Raw genomic sequence first — 25,292 nt, forward strand, 5'->3', positions numbered from 1 at the left:
GGCATCGAATGGCAGAATTCATATGTTTATGCCATCTCTTCATGGATCCAGGCTACTTTAAGAAGCTGCTACGCAGATTTAATTGCTGTTTGGACAGAGCGGGTCTACGGCGCCTCCTAAGGGACGCCGGGCAGTTTTGTGTTTCCTGAAAGAGCGCCTGTGATCCTCCACAACTGTGATGGATTTCTGGACCAGTCTGTGCCGCACCTTGGGCATTTACCAGATATCCTGGATTATATTGCAATGCATTTTTTAGCCAGTCTTACCTTATTGGCACAGATTCTACTCCATTCTGGTAAAAGGATGCTTTGGCCTGTGATGTTCACTGAGCTTCTGGTTGGACATAAACCACATAGGCATATAGGAAATAACCAATGAGTTAAATAGCTAGAGGAGACATCACGTGATTCCTTATGGGAGGAGAGCACCGCCATCTTGGTGAGGTCAAGTCACTGCTGCAGAGCATGCATGTGAACACATTTTTTGCAAAATGCAAGTTCAGTTTCAACTGCCAAAATCTGAGAAATTAGTCCACAAAGGAGGAAGGCATAACATTTCACAGGTAGGTACTACAATTCTTTTTCTTTTAATGTTGCAGGGGCTTCAGAACACATGTTGACATGCATGATGCTGCAGGGCTATCATCAACATGCTGCATGATGTACATATTATTTGCTGTTGACATAAATGTAAACTTTATTGTGTTAAACCTATATACAGTATACTAGGACTAGGCTATTATAGTAATATAGATTTATACATTTCTGACTCAGTGATTGAACTTTTCTTGGAGGTTTCCAATGGATTCAGACTTCAGGAAAAAGTGGATCTTAGCTATAAAAAGAGCTAACCCAGATGGATCACTGTGGTACCAACTAGCAATACAGTCTGGCTATGTTCAAAACATTTTATGGAAACAGATTTTGAAAAGAGGCCAGACTGTTTGCTTAAAACCCGGAACCATAGCATCTGTGTTACACCAAATTGATCACTCACATGAATCAATAAATCTATTGTTAACTTTTGGACTTATTATTGAATCATTATTATTATTTATTATTATTATTCACTTATTGTTGGGCTTTTGTAAATAATTGAAATTACATGTCAAAGATGTCTAAAACTTCTAAAGGCATAGAACAGGGGTGCTCATTACGTCGATCGGGATCGACCGGTCGATCTTCGAGGACATGAGGGTAGATCGCAGGCCAGCAAAGGCAAAGATAAAAACCAAAAAAATACAAATATACTTCCAAAAAATCCGTCAGTGGATCAAAATCCTCACCGCAAAAGTTCAGGACTTGATTGACATGCAGAATGGCCAATCGAACATCCTCTGATACATACGTCACTGCACATGCGTGTTTAAATACGCTGGGCGCAAATTCTGTCTGTCATCAGAAAGTCGCTTTCTGCCCCGCGGCACGTCACGTCCCCGGCAGAAGACCACTCCGGACAACCGGAGTGTTTATTGAGGCCCCGGATAGCCCCGCGTGTCTGCAGTTCCCGAGCTGAGCCCGCTAAGGCAGCAGTGTTTTCCTGTGGCACGCGCTCCCACGGATCTATCAGTGCTTTAGAAATGCCATGCTCCCCCCATTGCAGGTTTACAGCAGGGCATGAGATATGATAGTCGCTGCTTTCTGTTTTTGTACAGTACATAAACAATGTCATGTACTAATGGGTCACAATGCTATGTTTATTTAACAATGCATTGCATTTGAATGATTTATTATTCGAAATAATTTGTGTAATCTAGTTTTTTTTAAACTGTCCAAGTTTTCATCATCAGTGGATTCATAGACAGTCTTAGTTCATATTATCAGGTTTTTCTTATTGGCTAATAGGTGATGACATTGTGGCATTAAAAAAAAAGAGTAGTGATGTTGGAATAATGCTAAAATTCAAGGCACTACATAGTCCCGTATTGTATAGCCTTGTAGGGTAGTGAGGGAATTCAGACACAGTCTAAGTAGTTTCGAGCCTTGTCCTTCAGAACAGCATGTTTGCAGCTTGGTTTTGTTGTGGTTTTGTGTCGAGGCATTTTCAGCAGCTGACAGGAACACGAGGTTTTACATTTTTGGAGAATCAGCAGCATATCCATGAAACATCAGAGTCAACTGAACTGAGCTCTGGTTTAGTTTACTGTGCCTGAGCACCAACCAGCAGCTGGACCAGGAGGGCTGTCCATCAGTCCAAAGTGACATAAGCTCTGTCCCATTGGGAATGGGAATGTAAAAAAATACATATAAAAAGTGTTTTTGTTGAAACTGATTAGGCTTTTTAAAACAACAATAGTCATATATTATCCATTCCCATAAAAACAACATGTATGAACCAAAAAGATATGCCTTTTCTATTAACAGTCAAAAACCTATTACTGTAAAAAAATAAACCTAAATCATAAAAATAGATAGAGTTCCCTCTGATTTTCAGACACATGTTGTGCCTAGAAGATGTGGATTCCATGAGAACGAGAGAAGCAGACTAAAAATGTAGTCTGGATTTTTTCCAAGAGGGAAACTAATAGCCAACAACAATTTATGTAAGAGAAACATTAGCCAATGTGTAAAAAACTCCAGGGAAAACAGAAATCAATAAGTAGTTCTGGTTCTGCGGCTGACGGCGGAGGGAAGCAAAAGTAACTAATGAACATGCCATGAAAGTTTCAAAGTTCAGAGCGAGCAAAGGAAAGTTTGGGCTTTACTGGCAGAGGCAAGCCGTGCAGGTCAGGTTGCCTCATTAAAATTTCAAAGGCAATAGCTCATAGCAAGAAGGTCAAGCAGTACATATTAAGGACAACAAAGCTGTTGACCGGTGGAGGGTAGAAAACCTCTGCTGAGTGGGACGATTGGCAAATCATTTGAATTTCTCGTGAGAACCGCAGAAAAAAAACTCCAGAACTATGTAACAGCATCTGGCAGGGAAGAGCACAAGAGGAGCTAAGAGCTTCAATTCTGCAAATGGAAGAGATGATGATGAGAAGGAGAAGAAGAAGACGACGAAGGAGAGACATGCTGGTCCAAAAACACTGGAACCAAAACACTGAAAGATTTCCAAGTCTTTCCTGACCTGCAAAGGTTTGAGGTTTAGCTTGAACTTTATAAAAGCTGTTGAAAAGTTTGACTCCTTCAAACGAAGGAATGGAGCTCATGAGAAGATTCACGTTTGTACGTGCCAACGTTTTACACACATCCAACAGCAGGTGGCAGTGTGCTGCTTTTACATTACGATTAATCGGCGTAATCGACAAAAATGTCCCAAAATTATAAAAAATGATTTCATCAATACTGGAAAATACCATTTGGATTGAGACAGGGTAGTATTTATTTTACTACAACATAAAAAACAACCAAGTGCATCATCGGACAACACATATGTGATGTCATGAACACGGATCAGTCCATCATTCCAGTCCAATGTGTGACAGACTTTGAATAAAGTCATGTGACCATCTAGTGTCTAGAATGTTCTAAGAATGTTCCCTTTGGACTCTTTGGATGTGGAAAAACAACAGTGGTGAACTTTAGGAAACTAAAATGTGAATGGATTTGACATTCATTCTAGTTTACTTGTTTGTTTGGACACAGATTTCATTTCCACTTGATGATCTGGAAGAAATCCAAGAATCTGGAAAACCTCTGTGTTCAGTTCCAGGAATTTCTCTCTAATACTTATCTCTTTAGTTTTGCCTGAAGATGTCCCAGATCCATTTTGGGTCAGTGAATCAGATTGTTCAGAAGAAATCAATATTGTCTATGAATCAGATCGTCAACCACAAATTATGATATGAATTGAAACGCTGTTAAAATGAATCGTTAGACCCTTAATAAAGTTACATGTTTTTTAATTGTTCATTGTAAATACCTATAATCTAAATTTTATTTTTCTTTCTTATTTCAGACTGTTTGGCATTTTTGAATTGTACAATTGTATTATTTTTGTGTGTTCCATCTATCCATCAAAATCTGAATTTCATATTTGTATTTTTTGTTTTTCTTATTTCTGTCTCAAATATGCAGGATCTAAGCAGAAGTGGATGAAATGCATAAACTAATAAAAATGACGATGGGAAGCCGTGAAGAACGGCGCCCTGTCCTCTCACCTTTTTCTAGGGTTTCAACACCGTCATGAGATTTAATCATATTCTCCAAAACTCTGCCAATATCTATGTTTTCCTTTTTGCAAGTGAGAAGAAAATCATGCTGTGCAAGCAAAGGATTATCTTCCCCTCCAGAAACCTTACACCTGTACTGCAGGATGGCAGCACATGAGTGCACACATGCACAGAACGCAGCGGATTTAAGGACCCCCCATGATTGATAATCCATACAAATCTTATAGTTTTTCTCCACATGAGGGTTTGATTAGTTAACAGTATATGACAGTGATCTTCAGAATCAGGCCGTCATAAAACAGAAACTTCTTAGAATTTGTTTAATTAACTCCGACAGCAGTTTGGTTGACTCTCTTTGCTTCTGGCCAAACGTTCATTTTAACAAATCAGAAAACTGTCATTTTGACGAGTCTAAGCTGACAGCTAAGAACTGAACATTTGTGGATTAAAAGAAACGTTCTGACAGATTAATGTTTGCTTTCTGGTTCCTCTGGCGGCTAAAACAGAGAAAGCTTTAGATGTTTCACTTAAGAAAAATTTGATCCTAAGACACAAGGAGAGTGCCTGGAACTGTCGTCATCAATCATGATCGGCAGTTTGATGTTTCAGGAAACCAGATCAAGAACCAGACTCCTGGTTGAAACTTATTTCATGAAGAAAAAGTGAGACCAGAGCTGAAAACGTGAAAATTCAGAAACAGTTGAACCAGAACCGAATAAAAAAGGTGAAGACGAGAAGATCTAACCAGGAAATGGAAGCTCTGAACAGACTGAGGGGGAAAATGCTCAAAGCAGGAATAGTTGATCCAACTAGTGTGAACATGAAGGAACGACCACGACCTAAACACAACGAGAACAACAACAAAAAAGCAACACAAAATACCTTTGGATTAAATCTGAACGAAAACATCAACTTTCACAGTTTCTGAGGACATTTTGGGGAAAAGAATCCGGAAAACAGGTCATTTTTTATCTGAATAAATCAACAAAAATGAATCTAAATCTAAAATTCTGTGTTCTTTCTTAGCTCTGCTTTTTATTTTTCACCTACAAGGATGCATTAGCACACCTGCCATCGCTGACAGGAAGCATGCTGGGAGACTTCTCTCCACATCTGCCTCCACTTCTCTTTGCCTAATTAAGTCAGACTTAGTCACTGACGAGACGGATGCTGATCCACTTTCCTTCTGCGTCTCACTGCTTCCACTCCAGCGTCCTGTTTCCCCGAGCTTTAACGACTCTGCGCAACGGCGAGGGCCCCTCCGTCTCAAAAGAGGGACGCCATCCAGCTCGCTTTGGTCATAAGGATTGAACCCCCCCTGCTGATCAAAGACTGAAAGTTAATTACAGGTGGCCTAAGACAACGGGAACAAATCTGCTGAATACCAGGAGAACCGGAAACGGCGGCTCTGCTCCCTTGAACCCCCAAACCGCCACCGTCGGCTGAACATGCTTCCTAATTAGTTTTGTGTCACACGAACGGTTTTATGGCTCCATCTTTTGCTCTCCTCAAAGATGCTCGCCTCCAGGTGAAAACGTGGTTTTTATTTATGGCTCTTGACTGACTCAAGCAGGGAAATGGAAACTGGAGGGCTTCCAACAATAAAGGCGCCCCGTAAATAAAACTGCATCCGCCGGCGAACTGGAAAGGGCTTAAAGTGAGCCTGCAGCCCCTTTCCTAATACAACCCCTGTGTGACAAAGCTCTTCTTCTCTCTGGGTAAATCACTAAGCTGATGTAAAGCAAGGCTGAGGTTCAACCGTGTACTGTTCTGTGTCGCAAAGTTAGCAAAGAACCGTCCGATTATCAGAGAACACAGATGTGAAGCTGAAGGACATGAACTGAATTCGTTTGAAAGCGATTCTTTCATCTTCTGCTGTAAAAACAAATCAGCTACAAACTGCTTTGACTGATATTTCCTGTTTATGAAATAAATGATCAGCTTTGGCTTCATATAAAAACATTTTTATGAAATTCAGAGCAACAAACCTTTAAAAACTAAACTAATTTTTAAAACGGGCAGACATTTCTCTCTTGTCCGGCTGCAGGACCCGATCTTCAAAACCCGCCACTTCCTGCCCTACTCACTGCTGACGGTTTTAAATTGATCCTATCAATTCTGTTTATTACGACTTTAACCACCAAATCCACCAAAAACAAGAGTTTACTGTCTGAGGTAATTTGATCAAGTCTTCACAGGAACATGATTGGCTTTGCCGAAAACAGAAGGCATCAAAAATGTCCTCACTTTTGTGGGTAATATACAGGGAAAACCATGTGAAGGGAATCCCCAGAGGAATGCCTTAGTCCAGTGTTTTTCAACCTGGGAAATTGCCTCATTAACTGATCTAAAAACATTTCCCATCTCCAGGATCTCAGCTCTGAGTTCACCCAAACAGGCCCTGATAAAACACTGAGTAGTTAGGAATATGAAATATCATAAAATACTTTTTTCTTTGTGTTTATTTGATTCTATTAAAGACATTTTGATAAGAATGACGGTACAACGATTTAGCTGCAGCTATAACTGTTTTCGGAAAAGTCCCGCCCCTTTAACTGTCTCCGCCAATCATTCTTGGAGGCTTAATCACACGTCATCAGTCTGACCAATCAGAAGTGGTTAAAGTCTTCACTTCCTTGTTCTGATTCTGCTCATAAAGTCTCTCAGTTCCATCAGAAATAGCAGCTAAAGCTCGTCTTTAGCGGTGTAGCTTTCCACAGAATCCGGTATCAGACCGTGGAACAAGAGAACAAAACCATGAAGCTCAGAGAAGAGAGTCTGTCTACGTTCGGTGGCTGTTTGCACTACATCTCCCATGATGCATTGGGTTAAAGTGACAGCGTCTCAGCGCACAATGAGTCGTCCTTGTTAACGTCTTGAAACCACAACAAACACACATCAAACAGTTTTTAAATCTTTTAACTGAACTTTTAATACATCTCTTAGAAAAAAACAGCTGCAGCTTTCAGCTTTTTCTGCCACAATTGTCACAAAAATGGATGTGAGATTGCATAGGGGCTGTAGATCAATACAGACTATGAGTTTCTCCTTTTTTTTAAATTTTTGGATGCTGGTGTGCCGCAGGATTTTTTGTCAAGGTTAAAGTGTGCCGTGGCTCAAAAAAGGTTGAAAAACACTGCCTTAGTCACATGTAGCCGTACGGGGGGGTTGACCTGGACACGTCCAGTGGAGGTTGTCCATACAGGGTCGTAGAGCGGAGCGGCTTCATCTGAAAGAGAGCGCAGTGTCCTGCAGTTCCCTGTATAAAGAGGAGTGTGCGGCCACTTTAACCCTATATATCAAGTCCCATTTGATCGTTTTATTGGTGAATTCAGGCTGGTTTTTCATCAACCCCGCAAGGAGGAAGAAGCAATCCGCCGTCTACTAAACCTCAAGCAACGCCACCGCTCAGTAAGTGATCATTTAAATGACTTTAGAATTCTTGCTGTGGAAGCGGGTTGGCCGGACATAGCCTTGAAAGGCACCTTCTGCCAATCATTAAATGAAACCATCAAAGATCACTTGTGTTCGCAACCAGCCATCCAATCCATCAAGACGGATCGGAGACCATTCGCCCCGCTTCGGATCCTACGCCAACGCCACTCAGTATCGGCAAGAAGACTGACATCATCGTTCCTGCTTATGAACTATACTATGCCTCTTAGAAAGAATTAAATCTGTTGGAACTTCTATTTGAGTTTTCTTTCTGGTTCCAGCATCTGGGTCTGCCACGTCATACGTGTCATGACACATTTAAAGAAAATTTGAATCAGTTCAGAAAACAGAAATTGTCCCAAAAGCCTGCAGGTCTGTCAAAAACAGAACACCACGAACGGTCAAATAAGGCTTTTCCCATCAGGCTTAAAGAGAAAAAAAGCATTTCACAGATACTAAAAGCAATTCAGACCAACTGACAATCAAATGAAAAAGAAACCGACAACAAAAAAAGAAGGTCAGATTAATATTTGGGTTTTCATTAAACCTGCCATCAAACACCAGACACACACAGGACGTTAGCGAGTAAAGACAATTTATAATAAAAATAAATGAAAGCCGTTCTTCAGCCTGAGGCAACAAGCCACTAATGGATTAATCTGCAGTTGAAGTAAATCAGAAACATTTACAAAACCAACACACTCACAGGAACACACATTTCTGCTCTCAGGAAGCAGAAGAGTTGAGAGATTCACTATTTCAGGACATTTTTATAACAAAAACCTAGATGTTTGAGGAAGCGAACACTGAAGGGTCTTTACTGACGAGGACTCTTAGTTTTCGTTGAAAAAAAACATTTTGATTGCTTGATCTGTTTCTTCCAGAAAGTTCCTCTTGTGTCTCATCAGAACATCTGTCCAAAGGTCCAGATACTCTGCAGTATATGAACTGTCCCATGGATCCATGTTTGTGCATCCGTTTCTTCCTGACTGTTGGGTCATGAACTCTGACCTTCAGGGACCTGCACTTCTGTCCATCTTCTGCATGGACTAATCGAGGTCGTGTCAGGAACAGTGATTGATCAAAACTGGACCCCGGGGAGTGAAGACTCAGAACGAGGAAGGCTGTGGCTGCAGTGGAGCTGTGCAGGAACCTGATCCTAGAAGGACATCAGGGAGTCTAGAGAAACTGGGACAAGGTGGTTTGGAGGAAAAGACCGAGATGTTTCAGGAGAGGCTGAAGAAGTCCAAGTGAAGATCTGGTACAGGACAGAAGTGACCAAGAGAAAGGATTGTCTCTTTCCAGGAGAAGGGTGACATCCAAGAGGGGAATCTGTAGTCCTGGCCAAATCCAGAAAGAACCACAGTGGATGCAGAGGTACAGACAGGGAAAATTCAAAACTTGGTCATGGAAGCCCAAAAACCCATGAGGACCTGATAGATACCCCAGACCAAAAAAACAGGAATTTACAGGCAGTCAGATAGGGGAGCAGCTGAATGTAAAGGAACAGGTGAGGGGGTAGATGGAGCAGAAGGGGAAGAGCTTGAAACTGACAGGTAGGTCACTCCAGGAAAGTTCTTCGTAGTTCAGTCTTTGTGTGTGGGTGATGGACGTCCATGTGGTTGTTTGGACCCTTGAAGCTGCAGAAACATCTTTGTGTTTCAGCTGACTGATCGGCTTTACTGGATCAGATCCATGGATCCTTCCTGAGTTCAACTTTCCCATCCGGATCCTCTTTTCCCTGTCAAATGTGGTTCTCGATTTTGTTCAGCTGTTTTCCAGATTTCCTGTTCCCTGGATTCTTTTTTTTTTATTTTTTTTATTAAAATTCTTTTTCATTTCGATTCTGATTACCAGCCAAGTCACAAAAAGCTGCAAACAGTGATGGAAAACTGCAGCATTGAGTGTCTTTAAGGCTGAGAAAATGCATAATAACACAGCATGCATGCTGCAGCTGAGCCTCACACAGCTCTGCTCCACTCTAACCTGCACACACACACGTGAAACACCAACTGCATGGAGAGTTTTTGTCTCCGGTGATGAGCTGACAGTGGCTGAATGGGTCTGCGGCACTGAGCTTTAATGAAGCGGCTCCGTGGCACAAACGTTTGTGAGAAATCTCTCTTTTCTAAGCAGCTTCCTACTTTGAGGATTTGCTAAAACTTCCCGGCTTCGGTTGAATCTGCACTAAACTCAAGGTTTCTACAAAAACAAAACCTGCCAGAAAGCTTCTTGTTTCCTAGATAAATGAAAGGGGCACAGAGGCGGCGTTTTGAGACGTGCCGCTCATTTTTCAGCCGTCATCCTTAAGCTTTTTATCTGTAACACAACTTTAAGCGCCACCGCCGCTGTGGAAACACCAGCAAACAAACAAGAAGGCATCCCAAATTCAAGCTGAGCTCCATCGACTCTGCTGTCTGTGGGTCGAAGCACCTGCTGCAGCTGAGGACGCCACAGGAAGTCAATGCTTTAAAGTCCCACTTGGATCTTCTTTTGATCTAATTTTACAGTGTTCCAAGTGATCTTTTAATTATAATTATTTTTAGCCCAAATCAACAAACCTGTGTTTTTTTTCTAGGACATAGTTTCTGCAGAGCGGCAGGAGAAATTCACCTCTGACTTCGAATCATTTGCATGAAGCAATCCCGACCCCCCTTCTCGTCACCCGTTGCTGAGAGCTCGAACCAGGGAGCCTGTGGCCCCGGCCAGCATATTTTCTACGTTACGAATACGATCTTTTTCAAACTGCATTTTTTCGACTGCGCCTGATTCACAACGATTTGAATAAAGAAATAGTCAGACGAGGAATTTTGTGCTAAATCGTCTTTATAAACGTCCTCCATCGTCAGAAAAATGCCACAATGTGCCATCAAAAACACCATTTTCATCGGAAAGGGGCTCCATGGCAGAGACATCAAACCCGATTCTCTGACATTTCTCAGTTTTGAAGGTCACATTTTGAGTGTTTCTCTTCTATGCCCCCCCACCCCACACACACACAAACACACGCACACGCACACACACACATTCACTGCAGATTGGAAGGAGCCTTTTGATGCTGTCATGGTTTAGTCCAGGTCACACCCTGCTTGACTCGGATCCAGATAAACGTGATTGTTTGGAATGTTTTCACGCTGTCTTTTTCCGACAGCTGGAGTTTAAATAGTAGTTTTAGCTTTATGTGTTTCTAGTAACATTCACATTCACAGACACCGCACCTGTCTGATGACGCGCAGCATCTTTCCGTACGAGTACACAATGACGCCGAACGGCAGGAGCAGGCAGAAGGTGAACAGGCAGATGATGTAGGAGATGTTGTTCGGCGTCTGCGTCTTCCAGTCCACCGAGCAGGTGGTGCCGGGGCCTTCGGGCCCGTACCGGCTCCAGCCCAGCAGCGGCGGCACAGTCCACGCCACCGAGTACAGCCAGGAGAAGCAGATGCCCCCCAGCGCCGGGCGGAAGTCCCTGCCGTCGGCCATGTTGGGCGTCATCACGGTGGAGTAGCGCTCGTAGGACAGAACCGCCAGAGAAATCAGGGAGACGATGCCTGGAAGACAAGACGCAAACACCGTCTGTCATGAATGTCTTCTCAGGCTGGAGGGCTCTGTTTTTTGGGATTACAGAAATTCTGAGTCAAGACGATTTTCTGCCAGCTTTGATCATCTCGATGGTTCCTAATCTGCGTTTCTGAAGACGCAGCTCATCAGTTGACACCAGCAGTGATAAGATCAGAACCGCTTCCAGCTGGATCTCCGTTCTCATTTGCTAGGAAGATGATTAAACGTTAACATATAAGTTCCTCAAAGAAGCTTCAGTTTTTGGCTGAAGAAGCTCCTTGAAATGACTCTCATTTATTATAGTGACAGGTAGATAAAGGTGTGTTTGGCACCAACCTCTTCAAAGGTGACCTAGGGGTCCAGCGGTCTTTTTGATGCATTCACACCTCAACGTTTGACCCTTTTTTCACTCTCCAAACAGGACTGTGGACGTCAATAGTGTTCAGCGCCGCGTTAAAAATGCTCTGCACTCTGAGCAAAAATCCTTCAAGGCCCGGCTTCATGCCTGAGGAGACGCTCAGAATGATTTGCAGGAAGTGATTGTCCAACTCCGAGGTGTCAAAACATCAGCAGACGGAATCGATGTTGATAAAAATAAATCAATTAAACGGACCTAAAAACGCAGCTTTAGTGGAATCAGAAAAGCACAGCCTGTTTTTATCCTCATTTTGATGAAAGCACTGAGAGGCCTGAACTAAAACCGTTTCAAGGTCATATCTTTATTCCTGTTTTATGTTTAGCTGAACTGTCTGAACATCACTCAGCCGATTCTGTTTCAGGTAATTATCTCAGGTGTATTGAAGCGCCGCGTTTCCTGTTCGTCACATCCCGTCTTCCACTTTTTGGCTTCCTTCACTACACAGTGCACTATATTGTGCGTTCGCCATTTTGTACAGCCATTTGTACCAAAATCCAGTGCCCTAGAAATTTCTCAGAGGTCTCTGCGAAAAACCAGTGTGCATCGAAGCTCACTAGTTTGGCGAATATAGACCACAATCCATTGCGTTTGCACAATTTTTGCGAAAAAATGTATTTCAATGTATTTTTTAATAAACCATCAATGCTGTAATTTTTCAGAACTCAGTTGAGTCATGAATGATCATCACAAAATGCTCATGTCAATTAGATTGTCACCTTATGAATTCGATGATGTCATATTCACCATTTAAGTAGTGAACATGGCGTCAGAATTGCTTTTAAAATTCAGGGCCCTATATAGTCGTCATCGACATTGTTTTTTAGTAGTTAGGGCTTAGAGTGGGAATTCGGATACAGCTTATGTCATGTTTTAGGTTCATTTTTTTTGTCTCATTTAGGTTTAATTGATTATTTTTACTTATTGCCAGACTTTTTTTGTTCAAAGTACAAAAACAAGCATAACAGAAACAACATGATCGCACTCCACTGTGACTGCAGTTTCACTCTTACGGCTTCATTTGTTTTACTTTATTTTGCAGTGTGACCATATTTCTTTAGTAAAAACTTCAAAATATTTGTGAATTCCAAAACTTGTGGGAAGAATATATAAAAAAAAATGCTTTTTTAATCCTTGAATTAACGTAAACTGACATAGACTTCATTGTTGCTGAACTTTTACTTGTGACCTTGAACGTTTTCTGTTCAGTATTTTTTGAAGGCCTGCTGGGAACAGACTGTGAAAGCTTCCCAAACGTTGATGTCATTCCGGTACGAACGGCAGAGCCTCATGTCCGTCAATAATTACCAGCATGTTGAAAAAAATTCTGATTTCTTCTGATGTAGTCTCCAAGTCACTGCGGCGTCTTAAACTTGTCTCCAAGTTTTCTTAAAGCAGTTTTCATGAGTCCAAGTAAGTGTAAAAAGATAAACAGGAATCTACCATCGGAAGGGGAGGGAGGGGGAAGACCCTACAAGAAAAATTAAATTGTGCAATTTTTTTTTATAAACTTCTGTTTAATGTTTGCTTGAAAATCAGTGAGAATTTCAACCAAAAAACAGTAAATATTCCTGCATTTCGGCAAATGTGCTCAAGGAATCAAATAAGTGGAACTGAAGATCAAACATTTTGTGCATTTTTACACAAGTTTGCATTTTTAGCTTTTTGCTGTAGCTCTTATTTTTGATACTTTGTTCGCTTTAGATTACGATCCCAGAGCCCAAATTGCCGCCTCGCCGTGACCTAAATGCTAGGTTTTCAGCTAAATCAACCGATGGCCCCATGGCGGCATTTGAAATGGGGAGGTGGCTTTTGCATTTCTACACGCCCCGCAGCGGCTGCAGAGGTTTTAAATGTAACATTTTATGGCAACCGGACGACTCGGTCAGTGGCCGCACATGCACATTTGGAGGCTGCACGGTGGCAGTCCAGTGACAGCCAGGAGGCAGGAAAGCAGCAGAGCAAAAGTTAACTCATGGGAGGGTCCCCCAAATCGTCTGATGTTTGGCCAACTTCAGACTGCCACCCTCCAGACACCCCCCTGCCCCCCTGCCCCCGTCTGATTGTTAGAAATCGGACGGCAGCAGCCTGGGCACTCGACAAGGCCTGTTTACATGGGCGGGAGGCCTGGGGATGACATTACGTCAATCTGGTGATCCCGGCCACTATGGGTCATAACGGGGAAACAGTGTTGATGCTGCACGAAATCAATCCCAGCGCTGATAGCAGCACAGCAGCTCAGAGACCTGCACATTAACAGATTGTGGTTTATGCTGAGGGGAATAGGAGGAAGACAGAGCACTGGGCTTTCTGCACTACTCATAAGATAAGAGCAACGCGCACGAGAAGGGAGAAGAAGAAGAAGAAGAAGTTGTGTGAGGCCGTGGTTGCAGGCAGAGCTCAGCTGCTAAACCATCCACGTGGCGCTCAGGGTTAGCTTTCTGCAGAAGTGACTCTTGACTCCAATCAGGGCCAAACAGCGCGTTTAGGTTAACATTCTGGTCCTGAGGCTCTTCACCTCTATTATATGGAGGCTGCCAGTCATAATTACAGCTAATCAAAGCTCTTCAGATCATAACGCCAACTCTGATTGGCTAAAGGGGTGCCAAGTGTGGAGAACCCGGCAGCAGCAGGACCTCGGTGTGTCCGGAGGAAGAACAAGTCCCTTTTGCACTGCGTCACCATGGAAACCTTTGTGAAAATCCCGTCTTGCTTACATCAAGACACCATCGACCATGTCAGAGAACTGAGTGAGTTTGACATCACCCATAAAAAATGGTTTAATGCCAAATGAAAGAGGGCGTGGCCAAAGTAATTTGGTTCATCGAGCTTTGGAAACTTTGTGGGACGCTGAATAGAAAAGGAGTGAAACAAAATTCAAAGCTTAAAACTCAAACCTTTTTCACCAAACTGCAGGTTCTAGATTTCAATCTCCTCTTTATTCAGATCGGTTCCGTTCTGGCTCACCTTCCCGGGAGGTGAGTTTTTATCTGCCATTGTGAGCAGCTGTCATGCGTCTGCAGTGCAGGTAAAATAGGCAACTCAGCAGGATTTAGAGAAGCAGAACTAATGGAACGTTTTATTCTTTCAGAGCTCATTAGCCCTGTTGAAATGACCGGTTTCGAGGCGCAGCCTCTGTTGGCCTCCTTCAGCCTGCTTTGGCCTGAATCGGCCTGGATTTGGACATCAGCTGCAGCTATTCCATCAGAGATCCACGGTTATGTCCACACACTCACGACTACGTCACAAACCAGAGCTTACACCCTGAAAAATAATACTCGGTCCACTTTCTCTGCATCAAAAGGAGGATTTAATGAAAAAAAAGTTTCTGATTAAATGTAAAATTTTCTCTGATCAAATACAGTAAATAAAACTTCTTGTTCCTGCGTATGACTTTATAACAAAACATATTTGTGATAAATGTCCCCGGTTTACAGTAGAATGACCGATAACTGAACCAACTGGAGCAAAGACGAACTTCAGGAATGTTTTTAAAGAAAATGCAATAAAGACAGAAAAGATTACAACAAAAACCTTTTCTGATGGTACATTCCAGACAAAAAGTGTTTTCTTAAACTATTTCCCGATATTCTCTAGTTTGACAGTTTTAAATTAAATCACAATTAATACATCAGCACAAGACAAACTGTGAGGAAAAGGAAAACAAGGTAAACAAAATTAGAGAATATTCTTTGAGATTTCTGCAAATAAATTAAAAAACATAAATCAATTAATATTGTGCTATCCTATAGAATATTTGACCGCTTTTTAAATATTCCTTCAGAATTTGAGATTTATTTTAGCTTTGGTCAAAGAAAGAAATATTTGTTGGTGGTGAAATAAATGCAAATGTACACCAAAAAAATGTATAAAGACAATTTTTTGATGGACCGGTCTGTGCGAAGCTGAAGGGGGGGGGGGGGGGGGGGGTCCGATGCTGTTTTTAGCCTCCAGTTTTAACTTTTGATGGTAAAGTTTATCTCTGTAAAATATCTGCAGCTGCTTCAAACTTTTTTTCTACACTAGATTTCCTGTAGGAACCATTAAAATAAGATATAGATTTTCCCTTAACCCATAATAAAGTGGAAGCTAAAAAAATTCAGCCTTGTCTATCTTATAAGAAGCGATGGATAAAAGTGGTATTTTCTAAAAAATAAAAAAAGATCATTAACCGGAATCCACCATTTATTAGCACCATCCAGTTGCTGAATATTCTGCAATTATTAATTATAGGGGTCTGTGTGACCAACTGTCACAATAAATCCATAGTTGAAATAAAGACTCCTTTTTTAATTTTTTTATTGCAGCTTTTATTTTGAAGTTGAGGGCTCTTCCTTTGTTTCCTGTTTTTTGCCAAAAGAAACGTTGTTTTTGGTTGACTTCGCTAGCTAGGGGCGGTTTAGGTTTAGCAGTCAGTGCAGCGAATGGATTTTCATCATAAATCAACTTGGCCTACCTCAACCATTAGCTGGATGTGGTTCACAACCCAGTAGTTTTTCAAAATAAAGCTACCTTCTGATTCAGAAATGAAAATAAACAGAAAAAAATGTAGGTCCTGTTTTTTTTTTGGGGGGGACCAGCAGTTCCACGGAGCGGTACGTCCTAAAAAAATTAGCATTTTTTGAACTGGAATTGAATTATATAGTTCATAACATTGTTTTTGTCTCACCAAAACCCATTCCCACTGTTTTTTTATTATTGTTGCTCTATTTTGTGAGTGGTCAGGTGCCAAAGCTTAAAGATTCAGGCCGGTTGCAGTCTGACTGCTGGAGAAAAGACACATTTAGCAGAATCCTTGAAGAAAACAGCAGTAAAATCTGTATCTTTTGAGATAAATGTAACATGGTACCTATTGATTATCATTGATTATTTCTATGATGTATTGTGATTTTAATGCATTTTTCTGTTTTGTGAAGCACCTTGAATTACTTTGTGTACGAATTGTCCTATACAAATAAACTTGCCTTGCCTATTACAGCTGCCTTCTCAAATCACTGTAACTGTGGCTAAAATCAGTGCCATGATAGGAAGACTCTTCATAGCAGGTCTTATATGTATGCAACATTACTAAAAAGGAATCATATCATCAAAGACTCGTTTCGTTTGTGACTAAATTAGTTTAAAAACATAGATCAGATAAACAGGATCAAAACCACAACTGAGAGTCCATTTCTCTAAGTCTGCAGACTGCAGAACTGAACTCTTCATTTAAAAGATCTGCTTCTGCAGCAGGTCTGCAATTCTCTCAACAGTCACAAGGTTTTCTATTAATCCCCTGCAACAATTGCAAAGCCTGCTCCCTGAGCCTGCTAGGAATATCCAGCCCAAACTCTGGCTGGGATTCAAACATGGCCCACTTTAAATGGCCAGCATGCATTTTAATGAGTTTTTCACCTGAGGCCCGGTTCTTCTGCGCCCACTTCCAGAGAGCAGCAGGACGGATTTCTGTTCAAGGAAATGTCCTTCTGTCCTCGGCCTGAGTCAGCATAAGTCTTTCATTGTCTCTGGCTCTTGCACTCATTACATGCCGTCTTTTTATTTTATTTTTATTCTTTTTTATTTTACACATGCCGTCTTTTTATTTTTCTTCCTTCTCTCACTTTTCTTTCCTTCTGTACGTTTTCTGTCCGATCGAGAGCAGAAGCAGTCGTCCCGAATCCCAGTTTCTGACTACCTTCCTGCTCCTGCCTCCTCTGCAAAATCCACCCCGAATCTACTGTAAGTACTGCAACAAACAAACATATAATGAGGCTTCAGCACAAGCAGCAAAGAAACTCATTGGGTTTCTGGAATCAGGCAATAATGTAACAGGAAAACGTTCAGTATGTTTGATGACGCTGCACAAACAAACCCCTAAGAAATACGTCCAGAACTTTTACCCCATTGGCACTTTTTTTAAGACGGAGCCACACAGACACTATGCATTTTGCGCGTATTGCATGGTGGAAAACTGGTCATTTGTGTATGTACATGGAAAAAGTTTGAAAAGTTTTATATGAAATTATGCATTCAAGTATGAAAATAACACTCGAAGAACACATAAACCAAGGTAGAACAGGGATCATGCGTGATTATTGCGCTGTTTATATGCAATTTATTAGTGATTCGTGCATCAGTTACGTCATTTGAATAGGATTTGTGCGGCGTATGTGCGATAGAAAAGTTATGCATCGGCTGTATATTCATGTAAAGTCCATTAGCCATACGTGAAAAGCTACAAATTTGTGTCTACATCTCGCAAATATTACACACGCAATTGCTTAAGATTTATATAATAATTTTGTATATGTCATGGTACCTCTGTCAGCTGTCCTCCCCCTCCCCTCTCTGCTCTGCCCTGAATACATTGCAGCCTGTACCACCTGTGCTCGCTCCAAGGCCTCCAACTCTCCACCTTCTGGACATTTGTTGCCCTTTCCTACTCCCAGTCGTCCCTGGTCCCACATCGCTGTGGATTTTGTGACTGGACTACCACCATCCCAAGGCAATACGGTAATCCTCACCGTCATTGACCGATTATACAAAGCCGTATAATTCATCCCTCTTCCTCAGCTCCCCTCCGCTACTGAAACCGCCGACATCCTGGTTAGCCAAATTTTTCGCCATCACGGCATTCCAAGTGACATTGTGTCGGACCGTAGACCTCAGTTTATTTCACAGGTGTGGAAAACCTTCTGTTCCGCCCTTGGAACTGTCAGTCTCTCGTCAGGGTATCACCCACAGTCCAACGGCCACGCAGAGAGGGCGAACCAAGAGTTGGAGGCGGCACTCGGGTGTCTGGCGGCTCAGAACAATGCTGACTATTCCAAATACCTGGTGTGGGTAGAGTATGCCCACAACACTCACCCCTCTACTGCCATGGGGATGTCTCCCTTCGAAGCCACCTTAGAGTACTCACCACCTCTGTTTCCGTCAAAGAAACTCCATCTGGCAGTGCCCTCGGTCCAACTCCATCTCCAGCAGTGCCAAGGGATTTGGCACCAGGCCAGGGCAGCTCTCCTCCGCACCAAGGAGAGCAACTGCCAGATACCAAATCGTCACAGGGTGGTAAGGCCCAATAACCAACATGGGCAGAAAGTATGGCTTTTGTCGAGTAACATCCCCATCCAGGCTTCCTCCCGCAAGTTCCCCCCCCCATACATCGGTCCTTACATTATTGACCGCATCATCAATCCCTCGCGTGTCCGCCAACGGCTACCAGCAGCACTCAAGGTCCATCCATCTTTCCATGTCTCACAAATCAAACCTGTTAACGAGAGCCCTTTGTGCCCGCCGTCCGCTTCCCCACCCGCCCGCCCGTATTATCGACGGCGCCCCAGCCTTCACTGTTAGTCGGGTGTTGGGTGTCTGACGCCGTGGTCTCCAGTTCCTGGTGGATTGGGAGGGTTATGGTCCAGAGGAACGCTTTTGGATCTCCCGTTCCCTCATCCTGGACCATACCCTCAATGATTTCTACCGTGCCCACCCGGACCAGCGTCCTGGACCACCAGGTGGTGGTCGTTGAGGGGGGGGGGGGGGGGGGGGGAGTACTGTCATGATGTCTCTGTCAGCTCTCGTCCCCCTCCCCTCTCTGCTCTGCTCCGGACGCGACCAGCTGGTTCCGCTCACCTCATCAGCCTGCAGCCTCTTAAGGAGATCCAGTGCCAGCATTCACCGCCAGTTCGTTGTTCCTCTACAGTGCTTAGTCTGGTCGACTCATGTTCTCGTTTCATGCCTGCTTACCTCTCACTAAATCTTATCCTTCGACTCACCTACAGGAAAGATCATCACGAGTGCTCCTCTGGTCACTGTCATCAGTCCATGCTCCTCGTCCAATCCTCGTATCCTGTTCAAGCCCAATCATCTGGTTACTGCCGTCGAACCCTCCAGCCTGCCTCGCCTCAGAGTCAAGATTCCAGCTCTTCATCAGACATCATAATCACTGACTGTGAATTAAAACATTTCTACTTACCTGACGCATCTCTGAGTTTTCTTACGGGTTCCAGCATTTGGGTCTGCCAAGTCTGGTGAGATCATGACAGTATAAACGATGTCAAATACGCATAAACTGCGTAATTCTCAACCAACCATAAACTCTGAACAGATCAAAACAAAATTAAGGTAAAACCCAAGGGTCAATCCGTCTTTTGGCCCCCCCAGGATTTTCTTTTGTCTTTTATTGTGAAATTGTTTGATTTCAGACATGAAAAAAGGTTGTTTTTTTTAGCATCAATAAAAATGTTTAGGGTCATTTTAAATGAGTGCAGATGAGACCTCAATCAAAAACTCAAGTATCAGTTCACACTTTGAGGTCATGGAGTGATGCTCAGACATTCTGCTTTAGGATTCTCTGGTAAACAATAATATTCACGGAAAGCTGTTTGGTTGCTGAAACAGCCCCACACCATCACACTACCACCACTGTGTTTGACTGGTGCTCTCGTGTTCTTTTAAATACCAGTGTTAGTTTGAGTTCAGATGAAACCCGACCCTCCTCAATCCACAGAATGTTTCTCAGACTTCCAGGACGGTTTTTCAGTGTTTTAAGGCTTCTTCTTCTTTTTCTACAAGCGCTTCTCTGCCACCTACAGTGAAGAAGCGTGGTGTGAAATGTCAAAGCAGTGCAAACATCGCAAATTTTGCTCCAGGCTTCTTCTTTCCCAGCTCTATACCGGTATATGAAAGACTTTGTGTCATAATTCTAGCTGGACGCAAACCACAATTAGTAATTTCTCCTGAATTATCAAATTTCAAATGGTTGGTACTAAAAAAATGACCATACGTTTTGTACAAAGTGGCTGAAAACGGTTGTAGAAACTTGAGTAGCGTGAGAATCTTGAACGCAGAAGCCCGAAACACGCGTTAACGTGCTTTTACGTAGAATTTTCCTTTGGAGTGGCCGTTTAAACGAGCGTTGCCGAGGGCGGTGTGAACATGGCTTAACGGGTTCATCCTTTTTCTAAAAACTGAAGCAAAAAATGTCATTGTCAATGTCAATGTCATTGGAAAATGGTTGAAAAAGTCCATTTACAATCTAGAGATTATTTTTTTTGAAGTGAGACAGAAAACGGAGGAAGGTCTTCCAGATAAAATGATCTGGATCCACAAACACTTTGTGACAAACGTGTCAACAAAGTCTCATTAATGAGCTGAACTCACTACACCTTATGTAGGCAGAGAAAGAAATGAGGCCCGGTTCTGTTTTTTATCCAGACAGACTTGTCTCATTTCTGTTTAGTCAGGCTCAAAGGATGCAATATTCACTTTAATATATAATCCTGTTGAAAGTGTGATGTGCAGAGGTTGAAAGTAACCAATTACAAAAACTGTTGGAGGTGTACTTTGTGCGTTTCTGCTTTAAATTAAGTTTTTGAAGTTCCAGCTCTGCATAAACATAAATCCCGGCAAACAGACTGAACAATTGAAATCTGCCTCACTTTGAGTGCTTTTATATCAACCAAGAGTGTACTGGAAATCCATTTATATGCAAACAAACTGCTGGAAATTGGGAGGCTGTAGCACAAACCTAATGTTCCTGACATGCAGATGCTGCAGCTTAATGTGAATTCTAAAGACGCAACTCAGACCCAGCTAAATTTTTTCCTCGGGCTGCAATTAGACCTAATAAAGTTAGATCTTAACGCCTTTTAAAGACAGTCAGCATCAAACCATTTACGCTTCATCGGACATGAAGCAAACTGACCGAGCAGGACTTTGATTTGGCTCAAACTGGGCTGCTTGTTTTTGTTTTCGTCCACTTTGGGATCAATTCCAGTCGTGAATCTCCGAAGCTTCATGAATCTTTGATGGCCATCCCTCCATTCCTGCAGCCTCCCTGAGCCAGAGAGAGCACCACTCCTGGAAGAGAGCATCCACACCTCTTTCACCCACTTTTGCACATTTTCAGCGCTCTTATCTGGTTAAAATCTAGACGTTTTAGTAACAAGAATAATGGAGCTTTAAAGCCTCTGGGAAGAACATGTCTGACACAAAAAGTAGAATGTCTTCTATGAAATGTTTTTTTCAGTAAATCATCCCGATCACAAAAAGAAACCAAATCCAAAAGGGACAACAGGCGGCATGTAAATGACCCTGAACTACACGTGCGCTCCCCCATGGGAGAAACAATAATGGAGAGGAGCTGTCAGACAAATGCTCCTTCCTGCAAACTCCTCAGAGGAAACCCGAAAACCCGGTTTAGTCGCAACAACATTCAACTGCACTTTAATTTAAAATCCTCCTGAAAAGGTAAAGCGTGTAACGTCAGAATGATTTGATCCCAAAGCGCCAGAGAAAGAGGAAACAAACTGAACCCAAGCGTGGGTCTTCTTTATGGTTTAAACATTCAGATGGTCTTTGAATTACTCAGAAAGCAGATTTAAGTCAGAAAAATGTGACACAGAATTAGAAATATTTGATCTAATTCACAAGCAGAGTTCTGATAAAACATTTCATTTTAAATTTTCATCTTTTGCCTGTTCAACCAGATTTTAAAACTGTTCTCCTCACACTTTACAGCTCCGGAGGTTGAATTTGGTCATTTTCTGTAATAAAGAAACCCCCAGAACCACATATGGAGCCTGCTCAAAATGTTCCTGTCAGTTTTATTTCTCCTAAAAATAAATACTGGAGATGGATGGAACACACCAGATGAATGGAACAAAGCTGCAGCCACGTGCTGAAGAGAACAGAGATTCATGAGATGGTGTGAGGATGAGCACTCTGTGCCAAAGCCTCACTGACAAACCACACGTCCACCTGGAATCCTCTCCACCAAAGCTGGAGGAAAGGATTCCAGAGAAACCAGAGTATCTGAGACTCCACTGATGCTGAGAGTTCCAAAATCTGCTCCACATACATCTCTTATATCCATCTGGTAGATCCTGAGAAATATTCAGTCAGAAGAAATTGTAAGTCTTAGTCACGTGCGCACGCATAGGGGCGGGGCTTGGGTTGTCCAGGTCCGTGGAGAGTCGTAGAGAGGAATGGCTGCATTTTAAGGGGAGTGCAGGTGTGTCTTGCAGTTCCCTCGAGGCTCCTACGACCAGCTTAAGGGACGTCATAAAACTGGAACGTACCATTGTCGAGCGTGGGGGAAGTGTATCATAAAGTATTTGTAAGGATAATAGGGGGGGGGGGGGTTATTGAGTTATTGTTCAGCATGCTTTTATTCTGTCAACCTGTTTATTCTTTTACTTCTTGAACACAAATCAAGGGTTTGTGAAACTTTTAATAAATGAAGTTCCCTGTTTTATGTTGTTATATTTACAGTTTTATATTTACTTGCTACATTTATATGAAATGTAGTTATTTTAGTAATTTTAGAGTGAATTTACCAATTAATCGGGTTTGGCGAAACTGTTTCAATGAATACATTTTTCCACACAGTTTCTTTTCATTGTTCGTTTTCTTTGTTTCTTCTTTGTTCTTTTTCCACTTTTAGTTACAAATTTAAATAGTTTTAGGGGTACTTTTGTTTTGTCGTACACAAACACCCCATCAGCAGACGCTCCTTTTAAAGTAGAAGGATTACCCATAATCCTCCAATGTAAAACGCACCTTCAGCTCTGGGGTTTCATAGGGCTGTCACCTCCTCCTTCGACCTGTCTAGGTCTCAATAACCATCTCAGGTCTGTTTTGGACACACAAACTTGTGAAGTTTACAAAGTGATTCAGCAGAGTTCAGACAAAACGGACTCCAGGCTGCAGAGACGTCTTTAGGATTAACTGAAGAACCTCGGAACTGAAGATCAGAACCGAGGAGAACCACAGCTGTACAGGATATCCGTTTGATGAAGTCAGTTTGTGAATCAAAGTCAGGAGGCAGAGCAAACAGAGCAGCAGAAAACTCAGACAAAACGTGTTCAGTTCTACAGAGAGACAATGAAAACCAGAACCAAAACCAGGACCAGGCAAAGAAAACCAAGTCAAGAAACCCTCTTTAAGAAGAAACGAACAAGGCGTTTTCTCTATTTAGCTCTACAACGCTGCAAACCGATTCCAGACTCATTTCCACCTGATGATGAGCAGCTTCTCCTCACTGAAAATGGTGTGAACTTCTGCAAATGTTAAACCCATTAAACCTCTTAGATTTGGGGAGGGGAGGGGGATTTTTATGGTGCCACATCCCAGTTTTATCACTTCCAGCCTGCAGGTCACATGAAAACAGAAGGAGGGGCGGAGAAAGAAGTCGCAGGTTGAACGATTTTTATCCGAGTCTGAACTTCTTCTTTTCTACTCGTTAGCCATTTTTGGATTTTTACTGATTTCTGTGTGAAAGTTGGATGTTTGACAGCAGCGTCCGATCATTGCAGATCATGCGTCCTGATGCTGTTTCCCACTAAGATCACAGCTTTGAAGCTTTGAAAAATAAAAGTCTCTTAGAGTCTATGTCAGAGTTTATGACAATTAACCAGATTCTGTGGCAGATTCCTCCATAAATGCTTAAGAGCTGTTCAGCTCTTTAACACAGATGTAAAAACATGAATATTATAATATAGTTTAGTCCGAAACATTCCAATAGACACTTTTGAATGTTTTTTTTTCATTGCTGCAGGCAATAACGGGTTGAATTTGATGAAATGTATTGTGCTCTCCTTTATTTTTTATCTAAAATCATCTTCAGGGAACATTTTAAATGTTTACATTTAACGAACACGAAAAAGAAATCACTTTGTATTTCAGAATAATACACTATAATCCAGAGTAAAAAGCATTAAGGCTTTCAAAGCTGCAAAGATAAAACTGATCCAGATCTAATCTCCTCCACAGGGAGGTGTTCTGAAAAATCTGGTGAGGTCGATCCTGAGGAGCAATCAGGATAAGTGGCTGAAAGTCAAAGGTTGGAGGTTTGACTCCGTCAATAACCCTGTTAAAGCCTGAAGAGGCTGCAGGTCAGAGCGGATCTCATCCATGGAGCCGCATTCTGAGGAGACACGCGGGACTGAAGTTCTGAATTTGTTCACGCAGAACCGCAGTTTAAGCTTTGACCACTGAGAAAAAGCAGAAACTTCGTTTTTGATCATTTTTCCATTTCTGCATTTTTTTCCATATACCAAAACAAAAAGGACTTTGAAGATCAAAGGAAACACTTTCTGTGGCACAAATCATGTCAGGAGCGCGAGGCTCTGTCATGCGTCCACGCGCGCGTGTCACGCTCACCCAGACACGCGTTGATGAATCCGTACCAAACGCATCCGGCGCGTCCGATCAACCAGCGCCCCTGCGTGCTGGCCGCGAAGCTGAAGGGGGTCCCGAGCACGCTGACCAGCAGGTCGCTCACGGAGATGCTCACCAGCAGCAGGTTCATGGGCGTGCGCAGAGCCCGGTACCGGCAGAACAGCGCGAGCACCAGCAGGTTGCTGAGAAAGCCGCACGTGCCGATCAAGCCGAGGCACACCGCCACCACCAGGTGCCCCGTGGGGCTCAGGGATGGAGCGGCGGCGGAGCCCGGCGCGTCCTGCTCCGCTGCGTCCCCGTCACAGTGCGCGCAGCTCAGGCTCGCGTTGGGAACGATCATGCCGCGCAGAGCCGCCAACTGAGGACCAGTACGAAGTTTCGGCACGGAACCATCCGGACTCGGCGCGGAACCCCCCGTCAGCTCCAGTGAAGAAGAGAAAGACTCCCGTTCTTTAAAGCGCAAAGAAAGTCCCCCCATCCGAGAGAGCGCGTCTGAATGCAGGTGTTCCAAGCCCCGCCCCTCCGCCGCCTGCACGCTAAGGCTCCTTTGCAAAGTGCTCCTCAGCAGTGACACCCCCACCCCCCATGTGAGGGCGGAGAAATTGAGTATACC

At 42.8% G+C, this 25,292-nt stretch overlaps 1 protein-coding gene and 1 long non-coding RNA gene across 3 annotated transcripts in view; one reads left to right on the forward strand and one right to left on the reverse strand.

Annotated features, from left to right (window-relative positions):
* tmtopsb (teleost multiple tissue opsin b) overlaps positions 1-25,019 on the reverse strand; it is a 36,903-nt gene extending 11,884 nt beyond the window's left edge. The window contains exons 1-2 of the mRNA NM_001305411.1: positions 24,662-25,019; positions 10,768-11,096 (exon numbers count right to left, since the gene is read on the reverse strand). Coding sequence (NP_001292340.1) covers positions 10,768-11,096; positions 24,662-25,019 — 687 coding nt within the window. The remainder of the gene's footprint in view (positions 1-10,767; positions 11,097-24,661) is intronic.
* Positions 69-19,419, forward strand: LOC144988356 (uncharacterized). Of its 2 annotated transcripts, XR_013652234.1 has the most exons (4): positions 69-562; positions 17,163-17,239; positions 17,874-18,013; positions 19,279-19,419. It is a non-coding gene; the product is annotated as an uncharacterized LOC144988356 (long non-coding RNA). The 2 variants fall into 2 exon arrangements; XR_013652233.1 differs by lacking the exon at positions 69-562 and having other exon boundaries at positions 17,008-17,239.
* Positions 25,020-25,292: the final 273 nt, after the last annotated feature.

The sequence above is a fragment of the Oryzias latipes genome, chromosome 20 (genome assembly GCF_053564925.1).
Source record: "Oryzias latipes strain Hd-rR chromosome 20, Olatipes_Hd-rR_3.1".
Classification (NCBI taxonomy): domain Eukaryota; kingdom Metazoa; phylum Chordata; class Actinopteri; order Beloniformes; family Adrianichthyidae; genus Oryzias; species Oryzias latipes.